Genomic DNA, 20,215 nt, shown 5'->3' with positions numbered 1-20,215 from the left:
TCGGCTCAGGTCACGATCTCGCGGTGAGTTCGAGCCCCGCCTCAGGCTCTGTGCTGACTGCTCAGAGCCTAGAGCCTGTTTCAGATTCTGTGTCTCCCTCTCTCTCTGACCCTCCCCCGTTCATGCTCTGTCTCTCTCTGTCTCAAAAATAAATAAACGTTAAAAAAAAAAATTAAAAAAAAAATACCGTGGTTTTTAAAATGGAGGTATAGTTAACACACAATATTACAGTAGTTTTGGGTGTACAATGAGGTGATTGGTTTATACATTATGCTACGGTCACCACCATGGTAGATACGTCCAATCAGTCCACGTCGCCATTACAACACCACTGGCTCTAGTCCCCACGCTGCGCCTCTCATCCCCGTGACTCATTCATAACTGGAGGCCTGTTATTTCCTATTCCCCTTCACCCGTTTTGCCCCTCCCGCCACCCCCTCCCTTCTGGCAACCCTCAGTTTGTTCTCTGTATTTATGGGTCTGTTTCTTTGTTTATTCGTTCCTTTTCTAGATACCACATGAGTGACATCATTTGGTACCTGTCTTTCTCTGACTTATTTCACTTAGCATCATACCCACCAGGTCCACCCTTGCTGCAGTTTTGAGCCACCGTCTCTCATCTGGAATACTGCAAGCCCCCTCCCTCCCTCCCTCCTCGCTGCTTTCCCAGCATCCAGTCTTGCATCTATTTTCCCGTGTGGTCTGAGCGATTAAAAATAAATATGTAAGTCTACTCATGTCCGTTTCCGCTTGCCCGGAGGACAAAATCTCAACTTCTCACTGTAGTTGGAAATGGCCAGCTATCTCCTCACCGGGCCCACCTTCTCCAGACCACCTGAACTGCCACCATCCTGAACTTACTGACGTTCCCAGACTACGCCATGCTCTGGAATTTCTGCCTCTTCCTGCACAGGCCACTTTCTCTGTCTGAAATTCTCTCTACCTGCTTCTGTTACTCAGGGACTCCTCCGTCTTCTAGCCCTGCTTCCGTGTCACTACATCCTCCGTAAACTCCTCCTTGGTTGAATGTCCTGGCTCTATGCTTCCTCAGCATCCCCCCCCCCCCCCCACCTTTTATAACTCCTCCCGCTCAGTGGTTAACTATTTATGGCCTGAGCCTCCCCCACTGAACTGTAAGCTCATGCGGACAGACAGACACTCTGTGCATCTCGTTCACAGCTGGATCTCCACGGCTGGTGCAGTGTCTGCGTTAGAGGGGGTGCTGCTCTCTCCTGCCTACAGTACTTCTTCGTTTTAATTTACTATGTCTTTCTTTCCTAAAAGCACGCATGAAGAATAACTGGAAAATAGAAAAAGCTTCAGGTCCAACTATCTATACATATAACTGTTAATGAGTTATTGTATTTCTGTATTCCTGTTCTCTATGCATAGATTATTTGATTGCTGTAATCATGTTAAAAAACCTACAAGTGTGTATCCTGCTTTCTTTTATGCCTGGCATGGTATAAATACCATTAATAATCATTTTCAATCACTATTACCAACTGAATGTACTACACCTTACTTGACTCCCCCCATATGAGTTCGCCTTTGGCTCTTCTTGGCTTTTCACTATTAAAAACGCAGCAAGCCATCTTACTGTATATAAATCTTTCTTTCATGTTTAGCTTTCACTTTATGGGCTAAATTTCCAGATGTGAAATCAACTCAAAAGCCACGGACTTTACTGAAGTCCCAACAGATTTCTAGGTCAGCTTCTGAAGTGATCATACCAGTAAGTTACTTTCCGGACCTAGAGATTGCGCATATGCAGAGGACATACTGAGGGAAATTCACTTCTTTCTCTGGAGGTGCCAAAAAAATTGACTGTCTTGTCTCCCAAAAGGCCCACAAGAGAGGGAGAAAGACCAAGGGTAAGAGTTCGAGATTTAGAACCTGGTTCCTTGAAGCCTTTGGAAGGCAAAAGAAACCATACATGTGTTTGAAGATGGGCTTGTTCAAATACATAATCCCTCAGACTGTAAAACTATATATAGATCCTTATATCCATGAAAGTTATTTGCGATTGCCCATGAATCCAAAGTCCCCTGTGCAGGCCACTAGCCCTTAAGAATGTGAGATGAACCGCCAACAACCAGCAGAACCTTTACCCGTGAACACTGGAGTGTGCTGACGTTGTAAACCCTTCCATGTTCGCGCCTCGTATTCAAGCTTTGCAACTATGTTTGTCCTTCTGTCTGTTGTTTTTTTAACCATTCAGCAAAATGAATGAATTTCCCTAGATATGAAGGAATTTCCATATTCGAGGCTTATTCTAAGGGGAGAAGTATTATATGATTTACAAATATTACAAGTTGAACATGCATTTTCATGCTGTCCTATGGTGACAAACCCAGTCTTACAGGCAAGACTGATATAAACTTGCTGGTTAACGAAAGAATGAAATCAGACACCCTTGTCTTCAGATTACTTCGCAGACATTAAATGGGGGAGATCGCGATGAAGAAAAAATCCCTTAATGTTTCCAGAGTCCCCCCTCCTTCTTACTTAACATTTGTACCTTCAAAAGGGACAAGCTGTCAGGATGTTCACGTCACCTAACACTGCATGTTCATGTTACGAAGAAAGGCCAAAGTGAACATTTTTATTTCTAGAAGAAGTGACACCAGAGAGCACGGGAAAGCTGCCTCTTACACGAGAAATGCCCATCTCAGTCCCATACCAAGGATGTGTAGAGCTGCAAAGATTTTAAAGGCCTTACAGCATGGCGGGCAAACTTTGTGCACAGCGCCCGATAACCAAGTATTCCAAGCTTTCTGGACCATGTAGTTTCTGTCACAACTACTCAACTGCCGCTGGGGCTTGAAAGCAACCACAGACAATACAGAAATGGATGAGCATGGCTGTGTTCCAATGAAACTGTATTTACAGGCACTGGAATTTGAAACTCATATAATTTCATGTGTCATGAAATACTACTCTCTTGATTTTTTTTCAGTCATTTAAAAATATCAGAACCATTCTTAGCTGGTGGGCCATATAAACACAGGCAGTGGGCCAGATTTGATCTATGGTCTAGAGTTTGCCAACCTCTGACTTATAATAGCAGGTGGTCTAGGGGCGCCTGGGTGGCTCAGTCGATTAAGCCTCTGACTTTGGCTCAGGTCATGATCTCACAGTTCGTGAGTTTGAGCCCCATGTTGGGCTCTGTGCTGACAGCTCGGAGCCCGGAGCCTGCTTCACATTCTGTGTGTCTCTCTCTGCTCCTCCTCCACTTGTGCTCTCTCTTTCAAAAATAAATAAATAAACATTAAAACATAATAATAATATCAGGTGGTCTACCCAGCGATCTCTGCCTATCTTTGAAAGTCAGAACAAGAATGAAATCAGTAGGAGAAAGGGTCAGCACAGCATTGTCTCTACGATTTCTTATAGGAAGATGGTCAAAGGTGCAGGTAAAAATCTTGAATTCAGAGCATTTCGATCAGAGCTCCTGTAAAAGCTCCTAGAAGGGACATTCAGCTAAGTATATTAAAGTTCTACGGAAGAGAAGCCGTGACACCATATTTGCTTTGCTCCGTGCTGCCCTCCTATTTTGTAGACACCTTTATCAAGCACTCGTCATGCTGGCTTGTGGTTCTTTACTTAAGCTTGTGTTACCTCCTTGCTTATAAACTCTTCCAGGGTAGCAACCACTTCTCATTTAGCTTTAAGTAAGTACAGAGTATAAGGTCGGTCATTGAGTTGACACACAATAAATGTTATTTGAATGTACTGGTAACATAAAAACCATGGGAGACCATAAAGTATAAAGAACTTCATAATACTGTACCCAATGATAAAAATTTGCTGGCTAATAAGACTAGACATTTTCTAAAAGATTTTGTTCAATTCTTAACAAATATCTATTACATACGAAAAATTAATCCAAGTGTTTTCACATGCATCCCTTAAACCCTTATGACCACTCTGAGAGAGATGTGTTATCTTCCATATTTGTAGATGAGGAAAGCAACACTAAACAAGTTAAGTGATAATGCCAGGATTGGAACTCATATCTTCAGATGCCATGGCTCCAGCTTTCCCCATTATAATGCAAATCACCTAGAGAAATGCAAAATTCGCCACCCCCCCCACCCCGCCCCAGATACCGACTGAACATAAGAGGAAGGCAGAAAAAGGTACTGTGACTTTATAATGCTGTAAAACTTGATGGGATAGAGGAGTAGAGTCTTTTGAGAATTTTTTTCAAAATAAAAACCTTTCTAAGAACAATAAGAAGAAAGGACAGAAAAGTACCCAGGAGGGTATGGAGCACAGAGGTCAAGGAGAATATCTACTTTCTTTTGTAATCACTGAGTCAGAAGCAGAAAAGATGCTTCTGCCAGACCTAGCTCAGCAAAAGCCCAGACAAAACGAAGTTATTTGGAAAATCTCAGGATAACTGCAGTCACAGGTACTGAAAAAGCCAAGTAAGAAGCATCATTAAGAAAGTCAAAGAACTTTGTTGCTGGCCAAATGAGCTGTTGCCAATGTACTAAACTTAAAATCTAGGGAGGAAAGATGTGGTCAATGCTGCCACATTTTGCTTACATGAACAAGCAGGATACTTAAAATTTCCTACTTGATAAGAGATTTCATATATTGGTTTATTTAGCAAACAGCTACCAGATACTTTATTGTACGCAGGGAACTATGACTAGATTTGGGAAGAAAAGACAAATAAGTAATGCGGTTTCCATTTCAAGAATGTTGCATCCAATGGCAAGACAAAGACTTGTTAAAGAGTTAAGTGTAAGTTGAGGCAGATTGAAATAGGTGCCTTAACCAAGGAGCAGTCTCATGCGGCCTCGGAAGCAGGAACAATGAACCTTGGAGAGTTTAGTGGACAGTTTCAAAAGTTATAGGCAGAGAACATCTTCAACTGCCTACTTGAAAAATAACATGTGTGGTTCTGCGAGGCACATCCCTCTGAAAAACGGTCACACCTCTTGCTCATCTACTTCTGATTTCTCAGTCTTCCAAAGTCCCTGAAAGAAGCAGGGTCTGTAGGTGACAAATCAAGAAGCAAGACTAAGCAGAGTTGAAATGACATGATCTTTTAGAGAAACATTCGCCTTGCACAAATCCTCAGTCGATCAAGACAAAGCTGCTGGTACTAAGTTTTGAAATTAAATACAATCCAAAAAAAAGTGTGGCCAAAGGTGTGTTTTATAATTTGGGAAGGTTTTCCTTTGGTTTTGTTTCTTCTCCTTTCCTTTGCGGAACACAAATGCTCTATGTGACTTTTTTGCCACTATGGATTTCACTAGTCCAGAAAGCTGAACGATTTTATTGGCAAAACTAAAATGTTGGGGATTCCTCCCGAGCTTAATGTTCTGCTGCTTCCCCTAGACTGGCAAAAAGTAAGAGGAAGAGATACGAGTTCCTTAGAGTTCGGCCGCCTGAGGCTCCATTTGTATAAAAAATTAAAAACATTTCAGAGTAAATTCAATTAGTGAATGTGTATTGCCTGAATAGACTATCCTTCTAAATTTAATATAGCAAACATGACAATTTTATGAGCTAACCAAGTTAGAGATAATATATTTTTATGTTCCTTAAACTAGCAAAGAGACTTCAGAATCATAAAGAACACTAACAAGGTACTGCATATACTTAAACTTTCTTTAAAAAATGTTTTTTAAATGGGAGAAGAGCAAGGTATTTTTTTTTCATGACTTCATGGTTCTTAAAAATGTCTTCATCTTTCACCAGCATTACTGATGAATGGCACTACTGATACAGGACTTCATTTTGTGTGTGTGTGTGTGTGTGTGTGTGTGTGTGTGTGTGTGTGTGTGACAGAGAGGGGGAAGGAGGGAAGGACTGAAGGAGGGAGGGACTGAAATCATAGAAATCACAGAACAGACCTACTGAGATTGAAAAAACAGAGCTGAAGGATGAAAAAAACAGAATTTCAAATAGCCTCCTGGACTGTTTACTTTAGATTCCAAGAGATTGCAAGTGAGTCTTTGTTCACGGGCGCAAAGATTAAGGTCTAGAAAGGCAAGATGCTGTGTGTCACGTGAAAAATGAGGGTGCTGTCATATGTCTTCTACTTCACCTTGGCTTCTGAGGATAAACATGGCAGTGTACAGCCAGTGCACTTGGGAGTCTGGTTCTTAAATGGAATGGTTTATTTGACTTCAAGGATCCTTCCTGCTGTACCAGTATTCTGTCTAGTCCATGAATGATAGATACAGTGTGACAAATTTAGAGACACTCCTTGAGGTCTATGGGTTTTTGCAGGCAGAATTCCGAAGTCCAGGTTTGGACGTCCAGTCCTAATGAACAAAGTCCTTTGGCTGCAAATACATCCTACGGTCTCTTAGTTTCTTCCATAGGTTCCCCCCCACCACACAAAAATCACCCAAAGCTACCAGTGGAAGAATATGATGAGCAATGCACTCAACACACAGTCTTACTGGGGAAAAAAAAGTAAACCTTAATTTCCAACCAATTGCTAAAGTCTACCGCACACTTTATTTTTGGCGGTAAGCACAATAATCTGGAAACTTCAGCATCTTGTAGATCTATCTGTTCCCAGGATCAAGTTTATAAAGATGTAAAAGCCTGTAGGACATTAACATTTACTGAGGATCTATTATATATATAATATATAATATATATATTATATATAGGTCTTGGGAAACTTGAATCTTTCAGGTAGGAAGAATTTTGATTTAATTTTTGTGTTGGGAGTGACATAAGGGTCAACGATCATAATTTACTCACCATAAAACTCATCTGTTTTAAATAGTTTAGGGAGTTTTAGTAAATTCATGCGTTTATGCAACCCCTTAAGCCACAATCTGGCTTAAGAATTCTATCTCCCTGAGAAGTTCCCTCATCACTTCTGCAACCATCTCCCAACCTCCAGCCCCAAGCAACCTCTGATCTGCTTTGTCTCCATAGTTTGCCTTTTCTAGAAATTTCATATAAATGGAATCATATAACATGTGATCTTTCATGTCTGGATCCTGTCCACTTAACATGACGTTATTGAGATTCATCCATGTTGTTCTGTGTCTCAGTAGATTCATTTCTTTTTATAGACAAGTAGTATCCCGTTGTATGGATATGGCACATTTGTTTATCCATCCACTTTATGTGGAAGTAGATTTGCTGGATCAGATGGTTAAGTGTCTGTTAAACTTTTAATATATATTTTTATGATTTTTTAATGTTTATTTATTTTTGAGAGAGAGAGAGAGACAGAGCGTGGGCAGCGAAGGGGCAGAGAAAGAGGAGACACAGAATCCGAAGCAGGCTCTAGGCTCTGAGCTGTCAGCATGGAGCCCATTGCGGGGCTCGAACTCACAAGCTGTGAGATCCTGACCAGAGCTGAAGTCGGATGCCCAACCGACGGTGCCACCCAGACGCCCAGTGTCTGTTTAACTTTTAAACAAATTGCCAAAGTGCTCCAAAGTGAATATGCCATTTTACATTCCAACCAGTGCTATATGAGATTTCTGGTTTCTCCACGACTTTGCCAACACTTTGGCACTATTGGTCTTTTTTTTTTTTTACTGTTTATTTTGAGAGAGAGAGAGCGAGAGTTGGGGGGGGGGGCAGAGCGAGAGAGAGAGAGAGAGAGAGAGAGAGAGAATCCCAAGCAGGCTCTGAGCTATCAGCACAGAGCCTGATGTGGGGCTCGATCTCACAAACCCTGAGATCATGACCTGACTGGAAACCAAGAGCTGGATGCTTAACCAACTGAGCCACCCAGGCATCCCTGGCACTATCAGTCTTAATTTTGGCCATTCTCGTGGGTAGGTAGTGGTATCTTACTGTTGTTCTCATCTGCATTTCCCTAATGAGGAATCTTACTCAGTGTCTTTTCATGGGATCATTTGCCATTTGTATAGCCTCACAGGTTAAGTGTCTATTCAAATTTTTTTCTAATTCTTAATTGAATTATTACCTTCTTACTATTGAGTTATAAAAGTTCTTTGTGTATTTTGGTTAAAATCCTTTGCCAGAAAGTGACTTTGCAATTTGCTTCCAATCTGTTTCTTGCCTTTTTGTTTTCTTAATAGTGTCTCTGAAGAGCAAAAATTTACGTTTGACGACGTCTAATTTACCGATTTTTTTTTCTTTTAATGTCCATAGCTTTTGTATAATATCTAAGAAAATTTCCCCTAACCCAAGGGAGATTTTCTACTTTTTTTTCCCAGAAGTTTTATAGTTTCAGTTCATACATGGAAGTCTATGATCCATTTTGATTTCATTTTTGTGTTGGGAGTGACATAAGGGTCAACGATCATTGTTTTGTATGTGGAAATCCAACTATTCAAGCACTGTTTGTTGAAGAACCATCTTTTCCTTATTACTTTGGTACCTTTGATAAAAACCAACTGACCACATAGATGAGGATTTATTTCTGGACTTCTGGCACCACTGATGCTCCTGAGTATCGTAGCTTTAAGGTTAAGTTTTGAAATCAGGAAGGGCGAAGTCTTCCAATTTTGTTCTTTTTCCACACTGTTCAGGCTATTCTAGGTCCTTTGCATTTACATTTTAGTATCAGTTTGTCAGTTTCTATCAAAGAAAAGAGATTTTGACAGAGATTACATTGAATCAGTAGATCGATTTGGGAAGAGTTGCCGATACAGAGTCCTCTAATCCAGGAATACGGTACATATTGCATTAACTTACTTCTTTTATTTCTCTCAACAGCATTTTGTAATTTTCAGTGTGCAGCTTTCATAGTTCTTGTGTTGAATTTATTCTTAAACGTATTCTTTCTGAGGTTATTGTAAACAAAATTGATCTTTTTAAAATTTCATTTTCAGATTTCCATTACTAGTATGCAGACATGGAATTGATTTTTAAATATTTACCTTATATCTTACAACACTGCTAAACTAAGTTAATATTCTTAGCAGCTTTTTAAATAGATTACTTTGGATTTTCTATGTACAAAGATCACATTGTCTGTGAACAAGAGTGGTTTCATTTCTTTCCTTTCCAATTCTTGAATTTCTTGTTCTTGCCTTATGGTCCTTGTCTTTTATATTTGAATTATTAGCAAACTTCACTTCAGTACGCTGTACATCGACACTCTTATACTCCTTCCATAAATGCTGACGTCACCACAATGAATGACCACTTTTACCCAGTGTATGTCACTGCCTACCCGTCGAAACTTCAGTTTCAGCAGCACTGCTATCCTCCTTTATAAAATAAACAATCTGGGGAATTATTTTAAAAAATTCGAACTGCATTTTGTCCTCATCATTTAGAGACGAAGGGATAGAAAATGGGGAAAAGAAAGCGCTGCCATCAGTAAAAAGCCCGAGTCTCATAAACTGAACAATAGTTGAGACCCAGACGAACATCATTAAGCATCCTGGGAGCGATGCTCTTTAGCCTCAATTAGGGTGCTCACTGGACTCAACAGGCTGGTCAGCCAAGAGAAAGAGTAAAATTAAAGAACCTAACATGGCATAGTGAAAATACAATATCACAGACCATTTCTAGGATGCAAGGTATAATTAGTGAGTTTAAAATACATTTTAGTTCTTCGGGAATAGAAGTGCCTTTCTGGTGGGTAGCACAGCTCAGCTCCTGAGAGAAGCACACTGGCTCTCCAGTGCGGGGATAGCAGGACTGAACCTACACAACTTCTGGGAAAGGGAAAACGATTCCTATGTGGAAATCGGAGAAGAGACACAGAACCGAAGTGACTTGCTGCAGTTGTGCAGTAAATAGTGGAGACAAGATTCAAACTCACGTCTGTGTGGTTCCAAAGGCTCTAAATTGGGCCCCTCTTTTCCAGAGCAGCCCATTTCCCTGATGGGTACCCGGAAGCCCTAACCTTCCGCATCTGCTCGGGAAGCCTCTGTTTCCACATCTGCATGGTTCTAACCTTCTCACCGGTGACTCACAGCAAGTGTGTAACCACGAGAGAAGAATTTATCTTCCGGGTCTGCTCTCTCCCAAAATACCAGCCCAAAGGCTTGAACGCTATAATAAAAAGATCTGAGGTGGTGACATAAATAAGATCCATGTGCATAAATGTAGAGAGCTGGGTTTGAAATGGGTGAGTTTTCCTTTTGAGTCTGGGGGGCAGAAATGCCCAGGAAGTTTGAATAAGGAAGGATATGAAAAAAGTTTTTCAGTGAGGGACATTGAGGCTTTTCTTCTCTGCTTTCGTTTTTGGGCAGACACTTTACAGAATGAACGCATTCCAAAGCAGAAAAGTGACCATGAAACCATTACATTGTGGATCGGGGACAGAGCTCAGACTTCTTTCTCAACACCCCCCAGAAAAATTCTGACCCTCGGGTGCGGATGATTCAGACTAACATCTTGATAACGTGGGCTTGTAAGGTCAGAGAAGAGGAGGACACAGATCACAGAAAAAGGAAACTCTCAAAAGCGATCCTCATTGCGCCTTAAGTAAACACTCCCTTGATCTGTTGGATGTGTTGGTTAATTAGAAAACATTCCAATAGGCTTTTTTTCATGAAACAAATACAAATCTTAACTCCTCTGCGCTCTGGGCAATGCACAAAACCAGAAGCAATGCTCTCAGTTCCCAAATGTGCCAAATAAGCCCTCTGAAGCTGTCCTATAGGATTCTGCCTTCTGATCAGAAGACCTCTGAAGAGAAGTTTTTCACAAACCCCTTATTTCAGGTCTTGTACAGATTTGTTCTTTATCAATCCTCCTCCCCAAATAAAACATGTATTTTACGGCCCTTAGAGCGTTCAGACACGAATAGGAATGCCTTGGAAAATCTCTGTAGTTAGCAAAATACTGGAAACAGCCTACATGGTTGAGGGACAAGGTGGCACGGCCACCAGGACAGGGGCCAGCAACCGTAGTGCAGGCCGCCGCTTACTTCCAGAAATACAGTTTTACTGGAACCCGGCCATCACGCCCATTCACTTCTGTCTTGTCTGTTGCTGCTTTTTTGCTACAAGGGCAGAGTTGAGGAGTTGCCACTAAGACCATCTGGCTCGCGAAGCCTAAAATATTTACTGTTGGTCCTTTACAGAAAAAGTTGGTCAGCTCCTGTGACGATACGTTTAAAATAATACGGAAAAATGATTCCTGTTAGGTCGTCAAGAAAAAAAAATGTGACGAGGACACGACACTTCATGTATGGTGTGGCCGGGAGGATGTGCAACAAAGGAAGGTGGGCGGCAAAGAGACAGAAAATGTTACGCGGTTGGATCTGGGTGGCAGCGTGAGGGGTGATTTTCCTTGTCCCCATCTATGTGTTCCAATTCTCTAAAATGCCCCTGTATTTCTTTCATCATAGCAAAAACACCGAACCTCACCTTAAACATTTTGGCTCAAGTCACATGGTGGGTGTGACTAAACTCGGCTCTGTCTCCCTGCCAGGCGCCCTCCCCACCTCCCACGTATGCTGAGGGGCGGGGGCAGGAAGGGCAGGTACCTTATGCTCGTCCCGAAGGTGGCTGTCCAGCTCCTCCGTGTGCTTGGTCTCGTAGTAGCAGAGCTGGCATTTGTAAGGTTTCAGTTCATTGTGCTTTTCTATGTGTTGCTGGAGGCTCTCGTCACTGGAGCAGGTGAAGGTACACTTATCACAGCGGAAAACTACTCCCTGCAAGTATTTTGACAGTTTGGAACGGCACACCTCAATGGGGACGACGCGCTCTTCTGTGGAAACAAATTGAACGGAAAGGGGGAGATTTTTACTGATGGGAAAGTAAGCACGTGCTCTTTCTTTGGAATATAGGGAAAAATGCACCCAGTTTTGCAGCTTTGCGTCCGTGTCTGTAAACTCAAATGTGCGCTGCCCCTCCCTCAATTCCCCAAACAGCACCTTCCTCGGGCACAAGTAGGTGGTGTTGTTTTTTTAATGTTTACTTATTTTTGAGAGAGAGAGAGAGAGAGAGAGAGCACACACACACACACACACACACACACACACACACGCGAGCAGGGGAGGGGCTGAGAGAGAGGGAGACACTGAGTCCAAAGCAGGCTCCAGGCTCTGAGCTGTCGGCACAGCCCGATGTGGGGCTTGAACCCATGAACCGTGAGACCATGACCTGAGCTGAAGTCAGACGTTCAACTGACTAACCCACCCAGGCGCCCCGTGTGACCAAAAGCTCTCTGCGTACACCCAGAATGATCTTTACAGAGAGGTGGGCAGGCTGGAAGGTGCTCACTAACTCCTGCATGGAGGTGGTCAAAGGAGGGGAGAAGAACAGAAGTGGCTGCCATTTTCACCAACATAAATGATTACTGACAGCAACCACGAGCACATCCCAGTTCCTTAGCAAGTGCTATTTAGGCTGGACCTACAGATGGCTCTAAGCAGGAAGAAGACGGATGGCCGCCGAGTACCTCTGTGCCGCCTCTGTGCACCTTCCAGGCAACTCTACTAGGCTGGAGTTACTCCTGTTTTTGCAAATTAGTAAAGCGAGGAACAGGGCTCTTGAGTAACTTTCCAGAGGTCGCAAATGTTGCCATTGGCCCAGCTGAGATCTGCATCCCTGCCTGTCCAACTGCAAATCCTTTATGTCCTACCATTTCCAAATTCCACTCCTGTTTCCCCTTCCAAGACGTTCTCAAGGAGACTGTTTTCCTTGTCCCAAAACCAAGGGGATCTCTAATCTAAAAACAAATCTAAAAACAAAGGACCTGTACATTTTCATTCACTAAAACTCCAGCTCTAACTACGGAAGAGCTCACAAATGAAATGGCTGCAGGCAACATGCAGGGGGAGGTGGGGGCGGCGTGGGAGATAGGGAGGATTTGTGCCTTTTCAGACAATCTGTAATCTGATTGTCACAAGGGAAAAAATAAAAGAGAGAGAGGATTTGGGTGCTTTTCCCATTAACATACCAAATGCTGTAGGGCTGGAAATGCGTGCGCTTGTTTATTTTGCACTCTCTCACCCTTGTGTTTAACTGCTCAAATTAAATTTCACACCAGTCTGCCCAGAGTATCGGTGCACGCGCCAGATACCCATAACTGGGATAAAATTAAAATCTGTGCTATTTATGCAGGGATCAAATATAGCGTGTGTTTTCATGCTGTGTCTGGATTTCAGAAGACTCTGAAAGTTTACAAATGGACGCGCACAACATATACTTATATTATTTAGAAACAGCAATGTATTATTAAGCCAAGAAAGCGTGATTTCTTCTCAGCGTCACTGAGTAGCTGTGTGCTTCCAGAGCATCAGTGTTTTGTGCACTGATGCGATTCTCCCCGTGAGCCCTCCCTCCCTTTGTTGCTGGCCTGCATTGACCCCCGGGGAATTTTCCCCACCCAAGGCCATGCCTTAGTCTCCACCACCACATTCTCACTGCAGGGCGGTCATTGCCTTGGGAGTCCTTGAATACAGCGACTAATTGGGCAGCAAAAAGCTGGCCAGAGGAAGCGTGGAAGGTGATGTCTGCTGCTCACTCCCCAGAGCTCTAATGCATATGTTATTTTCCCTATACAAAGAGTCAGTCGCTTATTTAGAAATATAAATATTTTTAAACCAAAGTAGAGCAGACAGCTAAGAAACACATGATTATAATGTAATCCACACATTTTCTTAGAATAGCAAATGTTGAACAGTCTTCTAACCATTCAGTTCCATGATTTGGTGTAATCGGGGGAAAAAAATGCTCGGGCATGAGCCAGCCAGAGCCTTAAGAAAGCCCATGCTATGATGTTCTAGTCCTTGAGTGCAGGGTTTCTCGGTAGTAGCACTACTGACATTTTGAGGCCAAATAAGTCTTTACTGTGGGGGCTGGACTATGCATTGTAGAATAGTTATCAGCATCCCTGGCCTCTACCTACCATATGCCAGCACGCCCCCACTTCCCCGGCAGTGACAATCAAAAATGCCTCCAGACGAACGCACCCTGAGGAGGCAAGATGCACTCCGGTCGAGCACCGCTGCTCTTACACAAAGTGTTGAGCATCACCTCCAGCTGCTCTGGGTTAAGACACGCGTGGACAAAAACCATGAGGAAGCTGGTGCTCACGGCAAGAGATAGGGGTACAGGCTGAACCCCTGGGACCAGCTCCCATGCCTCAGGAGCTCATGGGAAGTGCTGATACAAACTTTTCTGGCACCTTCCTTGAGAATGCATCCCCCTGCTCTGCTCTTCCTGTATTTTGTCATTTCTACTACGTCCACCCTCCGCCTCTGGCTCTGGTTCCGTTGAGCTCAGTGGAGCTGGACAACGGCTGGTATAATGTTCAACGTAACGAAGCCTCAAACACCTTGGAGACAGCCACGCAGTCAGCCCCCAGGCTTCACCTCTGCCTGTAAATAATCGCTTCTTTCAGACCTGTTTTTTAATGGGTCTCCCTTTCCATTCCTCTACCACCTTGGTCAGTTTTCTTGGCCATTTCCAATTTCACTATGTGTGTCTAAGTGAATTTTACCCAAAGTCGTGAGCACCCAAAATACTCTGTGGAGTTTAGATAATAACTCACGTAAATGACTGTGGCAATTTACCAAGAGCCCACTAGGTTTCAAGTGCCGTCAGGCACTCTACCCTCACTGTTGCTTTTTCTCTTCGTAACACTCTGCCAAGACAGTTTTATTATCTTTAGTTTATTGATGTGGAAACTGAGGACTGGTCTGGTGAACTACTTCCTCAGAGTCACTCTTCTAGCTCAGAACCAAGTTGTGACCTGGAAACACAGGTCTCCTGCCTGACCTTGGCCAGTGCCCTCCTCCTGGAACATCCGATCTGCACGTGGTGTATTTACGAGGCTTTTCCACCTAATCGTTTAAGAATACAAAAGCTACACGCATCTGTAAGGCAACCCTCTCTATCTGAATTTCTTTCGAATATCTACTGAATTAGATAATAGGAAACTTCCTGCTCACTTACCCTGAAACGTAAGACTTCCCAGTTCCAAACTAAGACATTCCCAACATCCCAAGTCTCTTATTTACATGGACTTTTACTAAGACATTAATTTTTTTTTTTCACTTTCTAAAAACATGGCTAACATGACCAAGATAAAACACAAGACAGACGGACTTTGAAAAGGCGGGCGAATCACCGGCTGTTTTCTGAATGAGGTTATTCATTATTGAGGCAAGTCAAGGACATAAAGTTAGAGACTGGAATGTTTCCAGGTATGGATGGAGCCCTGTCTTGGCTACAGAAGCTGAGTGCTAAGGGCTTTTTTTTTCCCCCTATGGGGGCAGCGACAACTGTGGGCCTTTCTTGACTTTACACCTCTCAAAATTACCTTGAGTAAAAAAACCAAGGCTTGAATCACACTCATTGTGACTCAGCTTCCAGAGCTGGCTGCAAAAATATTATGACTTCACCAGTTTGACTACAAGATAGATTCTGTCTCTCATCTCTTCCTACTCAAAAGTCGCTTGGGGCTGCAGCTGGACATAAAACCCAAGAGGCTGGACCCCAGAGTATGCCACACGGTAGCCTGCGGGAACTAAGGTGCAAAAGAGCCTAGAAGTGTGTGCCATCAAGCTCCCGTGGTGCTCAGTGGAAAAATCGGCAGATTTGCAACTACAAGGAGGGCGGAGGGTCATTTCTGTTCAAAACAGAGAGAAACCACATCACTGTGGAGTCCAGAATCACCAAGTAAAAATTCTTCCTGAAAGGCAGACCACAACACACATGGGTTTCCTCCCCACAACCTGCCAAGTGTAAAGGAAGCATGGAGAGATTTGGAAGTCATTCACTCCAACAAACCCGTATGCAAATGATCGTGCTAAAGGGCGGAGACCCACTTTGGGCCAAAACCAAAGCCCCACCCATTACTCTCAGCCAAACAAGAGATAAAAGCCCAGTACTAGAAAGCCATTAAAAACATAACAAGAGTTTCTAAAAAAACAATCATTCCAAAACAGAACCCTAAACAGACACACATAAATATAAGGCCAACGGTTCCTGGTAAGTTATTAAATGTGACGTTAGCTGGGCTACCACTGTGAAGCTAGAGAAAGCTGGGAACTGCACCTCTAATTCCAACAGGCAAAGGTATTTGATGGGGATGGAACGTGTACTTTCACAAATAAAATGAAAGATTGGCAAACTCACCGTATTTTGTTTTTCAAGAAAAACGACAGACATCAGATAAATTAGGGGAGGTTAGTTCTGTTCCAAAAAGACACCCACCTGTAGGATTCAGTGTTAAATTCAGTGTTTGCCTCAGTACTGGGGTTACAGGCTGGGACACAGAAGCTTTAAGCTAATACGCCAACTGGAGACCAGCCTCAGTGATTACACAGTTCCATAATTATAGATAAACTTCTCGGGGAAAACTGTGTTTCATCCCTATAATTCAGTCTGTACCCAATTTTCCGGGTGCACTTAGGTATGCAAGGTGCAGGCAGGCAAAGCTATGCATAAAGGGTCGTGCTTCCCGTGGTGGGAAACTGAGAAACTCTGTGGAAATGTACCCATGAAACTATCTCTTCCCTTGTTCATTGTCTCTCTTCCCATTAAAGTTCAAGTTCCTTCAGTGCACAGACCTTGACTGACTCTTCATGGCAGTATCCCTAGAGCGTAAAAGAATGCTAGCATATAGTCAATGTTCAATAAATATTTGTTGCCTTGAATGAAGACCCACCGAAAAGTCCTACCACCAACCTTTTCCTTCAAACAAAAATCTCAGGGCTTACTTTTTCCCTTTCTAAACTGGTCCAATCATGGTCAATCTCACCAAATTAACCTCACCCAAGTTCCTCAAAGAAATGGGTCTACCAATGCTTTGTTTCAATCTTTGCTAAATTGGTACTCCCATCTGTCTACTGAGTGAAGTTTAAACTCCTACATTGGCATCCGAGCCCTACCTAATTTGGCCAGAACACACGTCAGCTTTGTCCCGTTCCCGTCAGCCCCTCTCAGAACACTCTTAATGCCACTCTGTCAACACATCTTGTTTCCACCTACCTGCGCAGTTGAAATTTTTCCTCCTCCTCCCCCATGTAGTAGGTCAAAGAGTGCCCCTCAGAAATGTGTGTGCACCTAGAACCTCAGAAAGTGACCTTAGTGGGATAGGTCTCTGCAGATGTAACTAGTCAGGAGGAGGTCATAGTGGATTGGGGTGGGCCCTGAGCTCAAGGAGTAGTGTTCTTGTAAGAAGAGGAAACACACTCAGGGAAGGTCAGGGGCAGACAGATGCAGAGAAAGGAATGATACAGCTACAAGACAAGGATATTGGGAGCCACTGGAAGCCAGGCAGAGCCAAGGAAGGATTCTTGTTTAGAGCCTTCACTGGGAGCACAGCCCTGCTGTCTGTCAACTTGAGATCAGACTTCTGGGCCCCAGAGCAGCAAGAGAGTACACTGGTGTTTTAAGCCACCCAGGAAACCAACATACCCCACCCTCAGTCTTCTCTGCCTGCTGAAATGTCATCAGGGCTCAGTTTGAAAACCCTCCACCACGTTTCACTGCCCCGAACACAAATACGCCGGCCGCAGTGAATCTCCTAGATACCCATCCCTCGCTAGCACATGCTTCATTTCCTTGAGGAGGGCGGGTATCCGCCCTCCTACACCTCATCTTGCCCACGAACCCAGCACAGTGTGGCACGTAATGAATGCTTGCTGAATGCATGGATAAACAGTACGCTCTTTTTGGCCACAGCCAACATAAACCCATGATCGCTGCCCATTCAGATTTCCCACGAGTGAAATGGATTCTCCTCCCTTTCCTCCCTATTTAAATGTATCATTATGTCTAGGCATAAAAAGCTAAGGAAACTCTATTCTTGCAAGCAGGATCTCAGTCCAGGGCCAGTTCAGAAGCTGTTTTTCTTGCCTTTCGTCCCAAGTATTTTAATTAACCAAGGCCTCAGAAAGCTCTCTTACTGCAGGCCCTAGAGGCCAAAGATGTTTACTCCTCTGCAGAGCCAGGAGGGCACAGGTGCAGAAGGAACCACATCTTGTTACTTTGAGATCGGCCCCACCCTGAAGTTGCAAGGCAGACGCCCAGCCCCGTCTCTTGACTTGTCAAGACCAGCGTCCCACTGAGATGCCATTCTGAGTTGAGACGGGACCCTGAAGTCAGGCCAGGACACAGATGGCAGCCATGGCTGTCCTGAGGCACCTGCCGCCTGTGGTTCAGTGGTCCTCATCTCCGACCTCCAGCCCCACAGGGAACTCCATCCTCAGACCCAGCTGCCACCGCCACTAGAATGCTCAACGGGTGACACCGACCAACCTCCCAAGGATGAGACAGTGACCTGCTAGTTACAGGCATGGGCTGTGGGGCAGACAAGCCTGGGTTCAGAACCCAGATGGGTCACTTATTAGTCATTTGGATCTTGAGTCGCTCTCCGCCTCTCTGAACCTTTTCCCCTTGTTATCAGGGATAGCAGTAATGCCCACCACAGAGGGTTTTGTGAGAATTCCATAAAATAACACTGAAATCACTCGGCGTGGCACTAGGTACTAGTGAGCACTCAGTAATAGTGACTGTTGTGGTTATTGATGTTGTCATTATCACTACCAATCCCCAGATACTCCTTTATTCCAGACTGTGCGCTTTCTGATCCTGAGAAGAACAGTATTTATATATGTAGATGGCTCTTTTGTTGTAAGTCACCTCTACAAATGAACAGAAGAGACTGTATGTAACCAGTGACGGGCAGTATGATGGATGGGTCACGGGATCGGAGGACTGGAGCTGACTCACAGCTGCACGGTTACCACTTGAGTGACTCCAGCTCAACTGCCTGGCCCTCATGGTCCCTGAGGGACTTACCACTGTATTTGTGGTGGGGATGATACACACTACATCGTACGTGGTCCCCTTCAGGGGACCCCACTGGAGAAATTCCTTCCGGATTCAGGGTCGAGGATTCCTGGAAATCTCCCGAACAAAATTTCAAAGGTCTAACAGGCACTTGAAGTCCATTTGCTTCTCTGCCGCGGGAGGCTGGAACCTCAGAGCCAAGTAAATCCACAGCCCACCGTTGACAGGTGCACAGCACCTCAGGGCATACGCTGGACACCAAGCTCTTGGGGAACCTCTTCCTACTTCCGGGGGACTTTCCAGTTGCTTCGTATTTTGCACTTCTGCCCCGATCTCCCCATTTGTTTTCATCCTACAGTGCTGCACAAACACCTTTAAGATACCTTAAATTCTTTGTGAGGTGACCGCAAATAACTAGAGCAAATCGAAGAAAAAGTGGTTTGTTTCAGTTTCCTGTTTCACACATGTGGAGCGGGCACACAAGTGACAGCACTGGCCCTCACGATGCCATTGGATAGGAGTGACTTAGCGTCAAGTGCAGCGTTCGCAGCGTTAGCATTTACGCCCTGTGCCCCTTACCCGCTTTCTAGAATTCTCGGCTCAGGGAAGGAAAACCCTTGAGCTCGCTAGACAGTGAAGCTCTGACTCCGCCAGGCAGCAAGATGGGAACCCAGAGGGAATCAGCCACAGAAGTGAGGCCTCCCCATTTCTGTTTGCTCAGCAGCAACACTACTCACAGCCTCTCCCCGCACTGGGAGGGGGCACAGAGCCACCACAACACATGGGCCGGGGGACCAGAAGTCAGGTGACCCAGGTGCAGCACCGGGTGGGACCACTCTGGCCAAGAATTCCCGCCTAATGTTCCTATGCTGTTTCTCCCCGCTTGCAGGCGGACGTCCCGGCCGGCAGCGACCTCACGTCTCGTTAGAGTGGCCTTCCGCGGGGCGCGCAGCAGAGATGGGCGAAGTGTCACAAAATGCAATGGCCCAAGCCCGCGGCTCTGGGGAAATGTGGGCAACTTTGAAAATGCTCAGAAAACATGCAGCATTTCAGGGTGAGTGACATCTCAGCAGGATGGCAGAAGACACTCACTGCTTTTGAGGCACCTGTGGCAAAGAGTAAAAAGCTTCTTGAAAGGTTAAAGGCGAAGGAAGGCAGACGAGAAAGAAGAGGAAGACGAGGAGGGAGGGAAGGAACGAAGGACAGATGGAAAGATCAGTGGATGATGGAAACAGCAAGAGATCAGTGGTATTCCGGTATTCTTTCTCCATCCACCTCTGGCTTGAATCTTTTTAGGACAAAGTAGTTTTTACATAAACATATTTTTCCTTCCAATGCGGAGGAAGCCTGTTGTTTAACAGTGTTTTAATTGGCCAAGAGTAAACTCAACTGCAAGAAAAACCAAAGAGGACTTGAAAGAAATATCCCTGTTTATCAACAGGAACCAACATTTATGGAACACCCGGTATGCCTCCACTAGGGAACACACTAGACCTTTTGCACGTTATTTCGTAGGCTTGACTGTCCTCTCTTTTTAT

General features: G+C 44.2%; 1 protein-coding gene across 9 annotated transcripts in view; it reads right to left on the bottom strand.

Annotated features, from left to right (window-relative positions):
- Positions 1-20,215, bottom strand: part of ZNF462 (zinc finger protein 462) — a 140,446-nt gene that overhangs the window by 11,799 nt on the left and 108,432 nt on the right. For all 9 annotated transcript variants that reach the window (XR_013551707.2, XR_013551706.2, XM_078436609.2 and 6 more), the window contains exon 10: positions 11,414-11,637. Coding sequence is in view for 7 of the 9 variants with exons in the window: in XM_078436609.2 (XP_078292735.2) it covers positions 11,414-11,637 (224 nt within the window). In the remaining 2 variants the exon portion in view is untranslated. The remainder of the gene's footprint in view (positions 1-11,413; positions 11,638-20,215) is intronic.

This window comes from Panthera onca, chromosome D4, assembly GCF_046562875.1.
Source record: "Panthera onca isolate mPanOnc1 chromosome D4, mPanOnc1 haplotype 2, whole genome shotgun sequence".
NCBI lineage: Eukaryota > Metazoa > Chordata > Mammalia > Carnivora > Felidae > Panthera > Panthera onca.
Note: the sequence above shows the minus strand (reverse complement) of the source record. Positions and strands in the feature narration are given on the sequence as shown.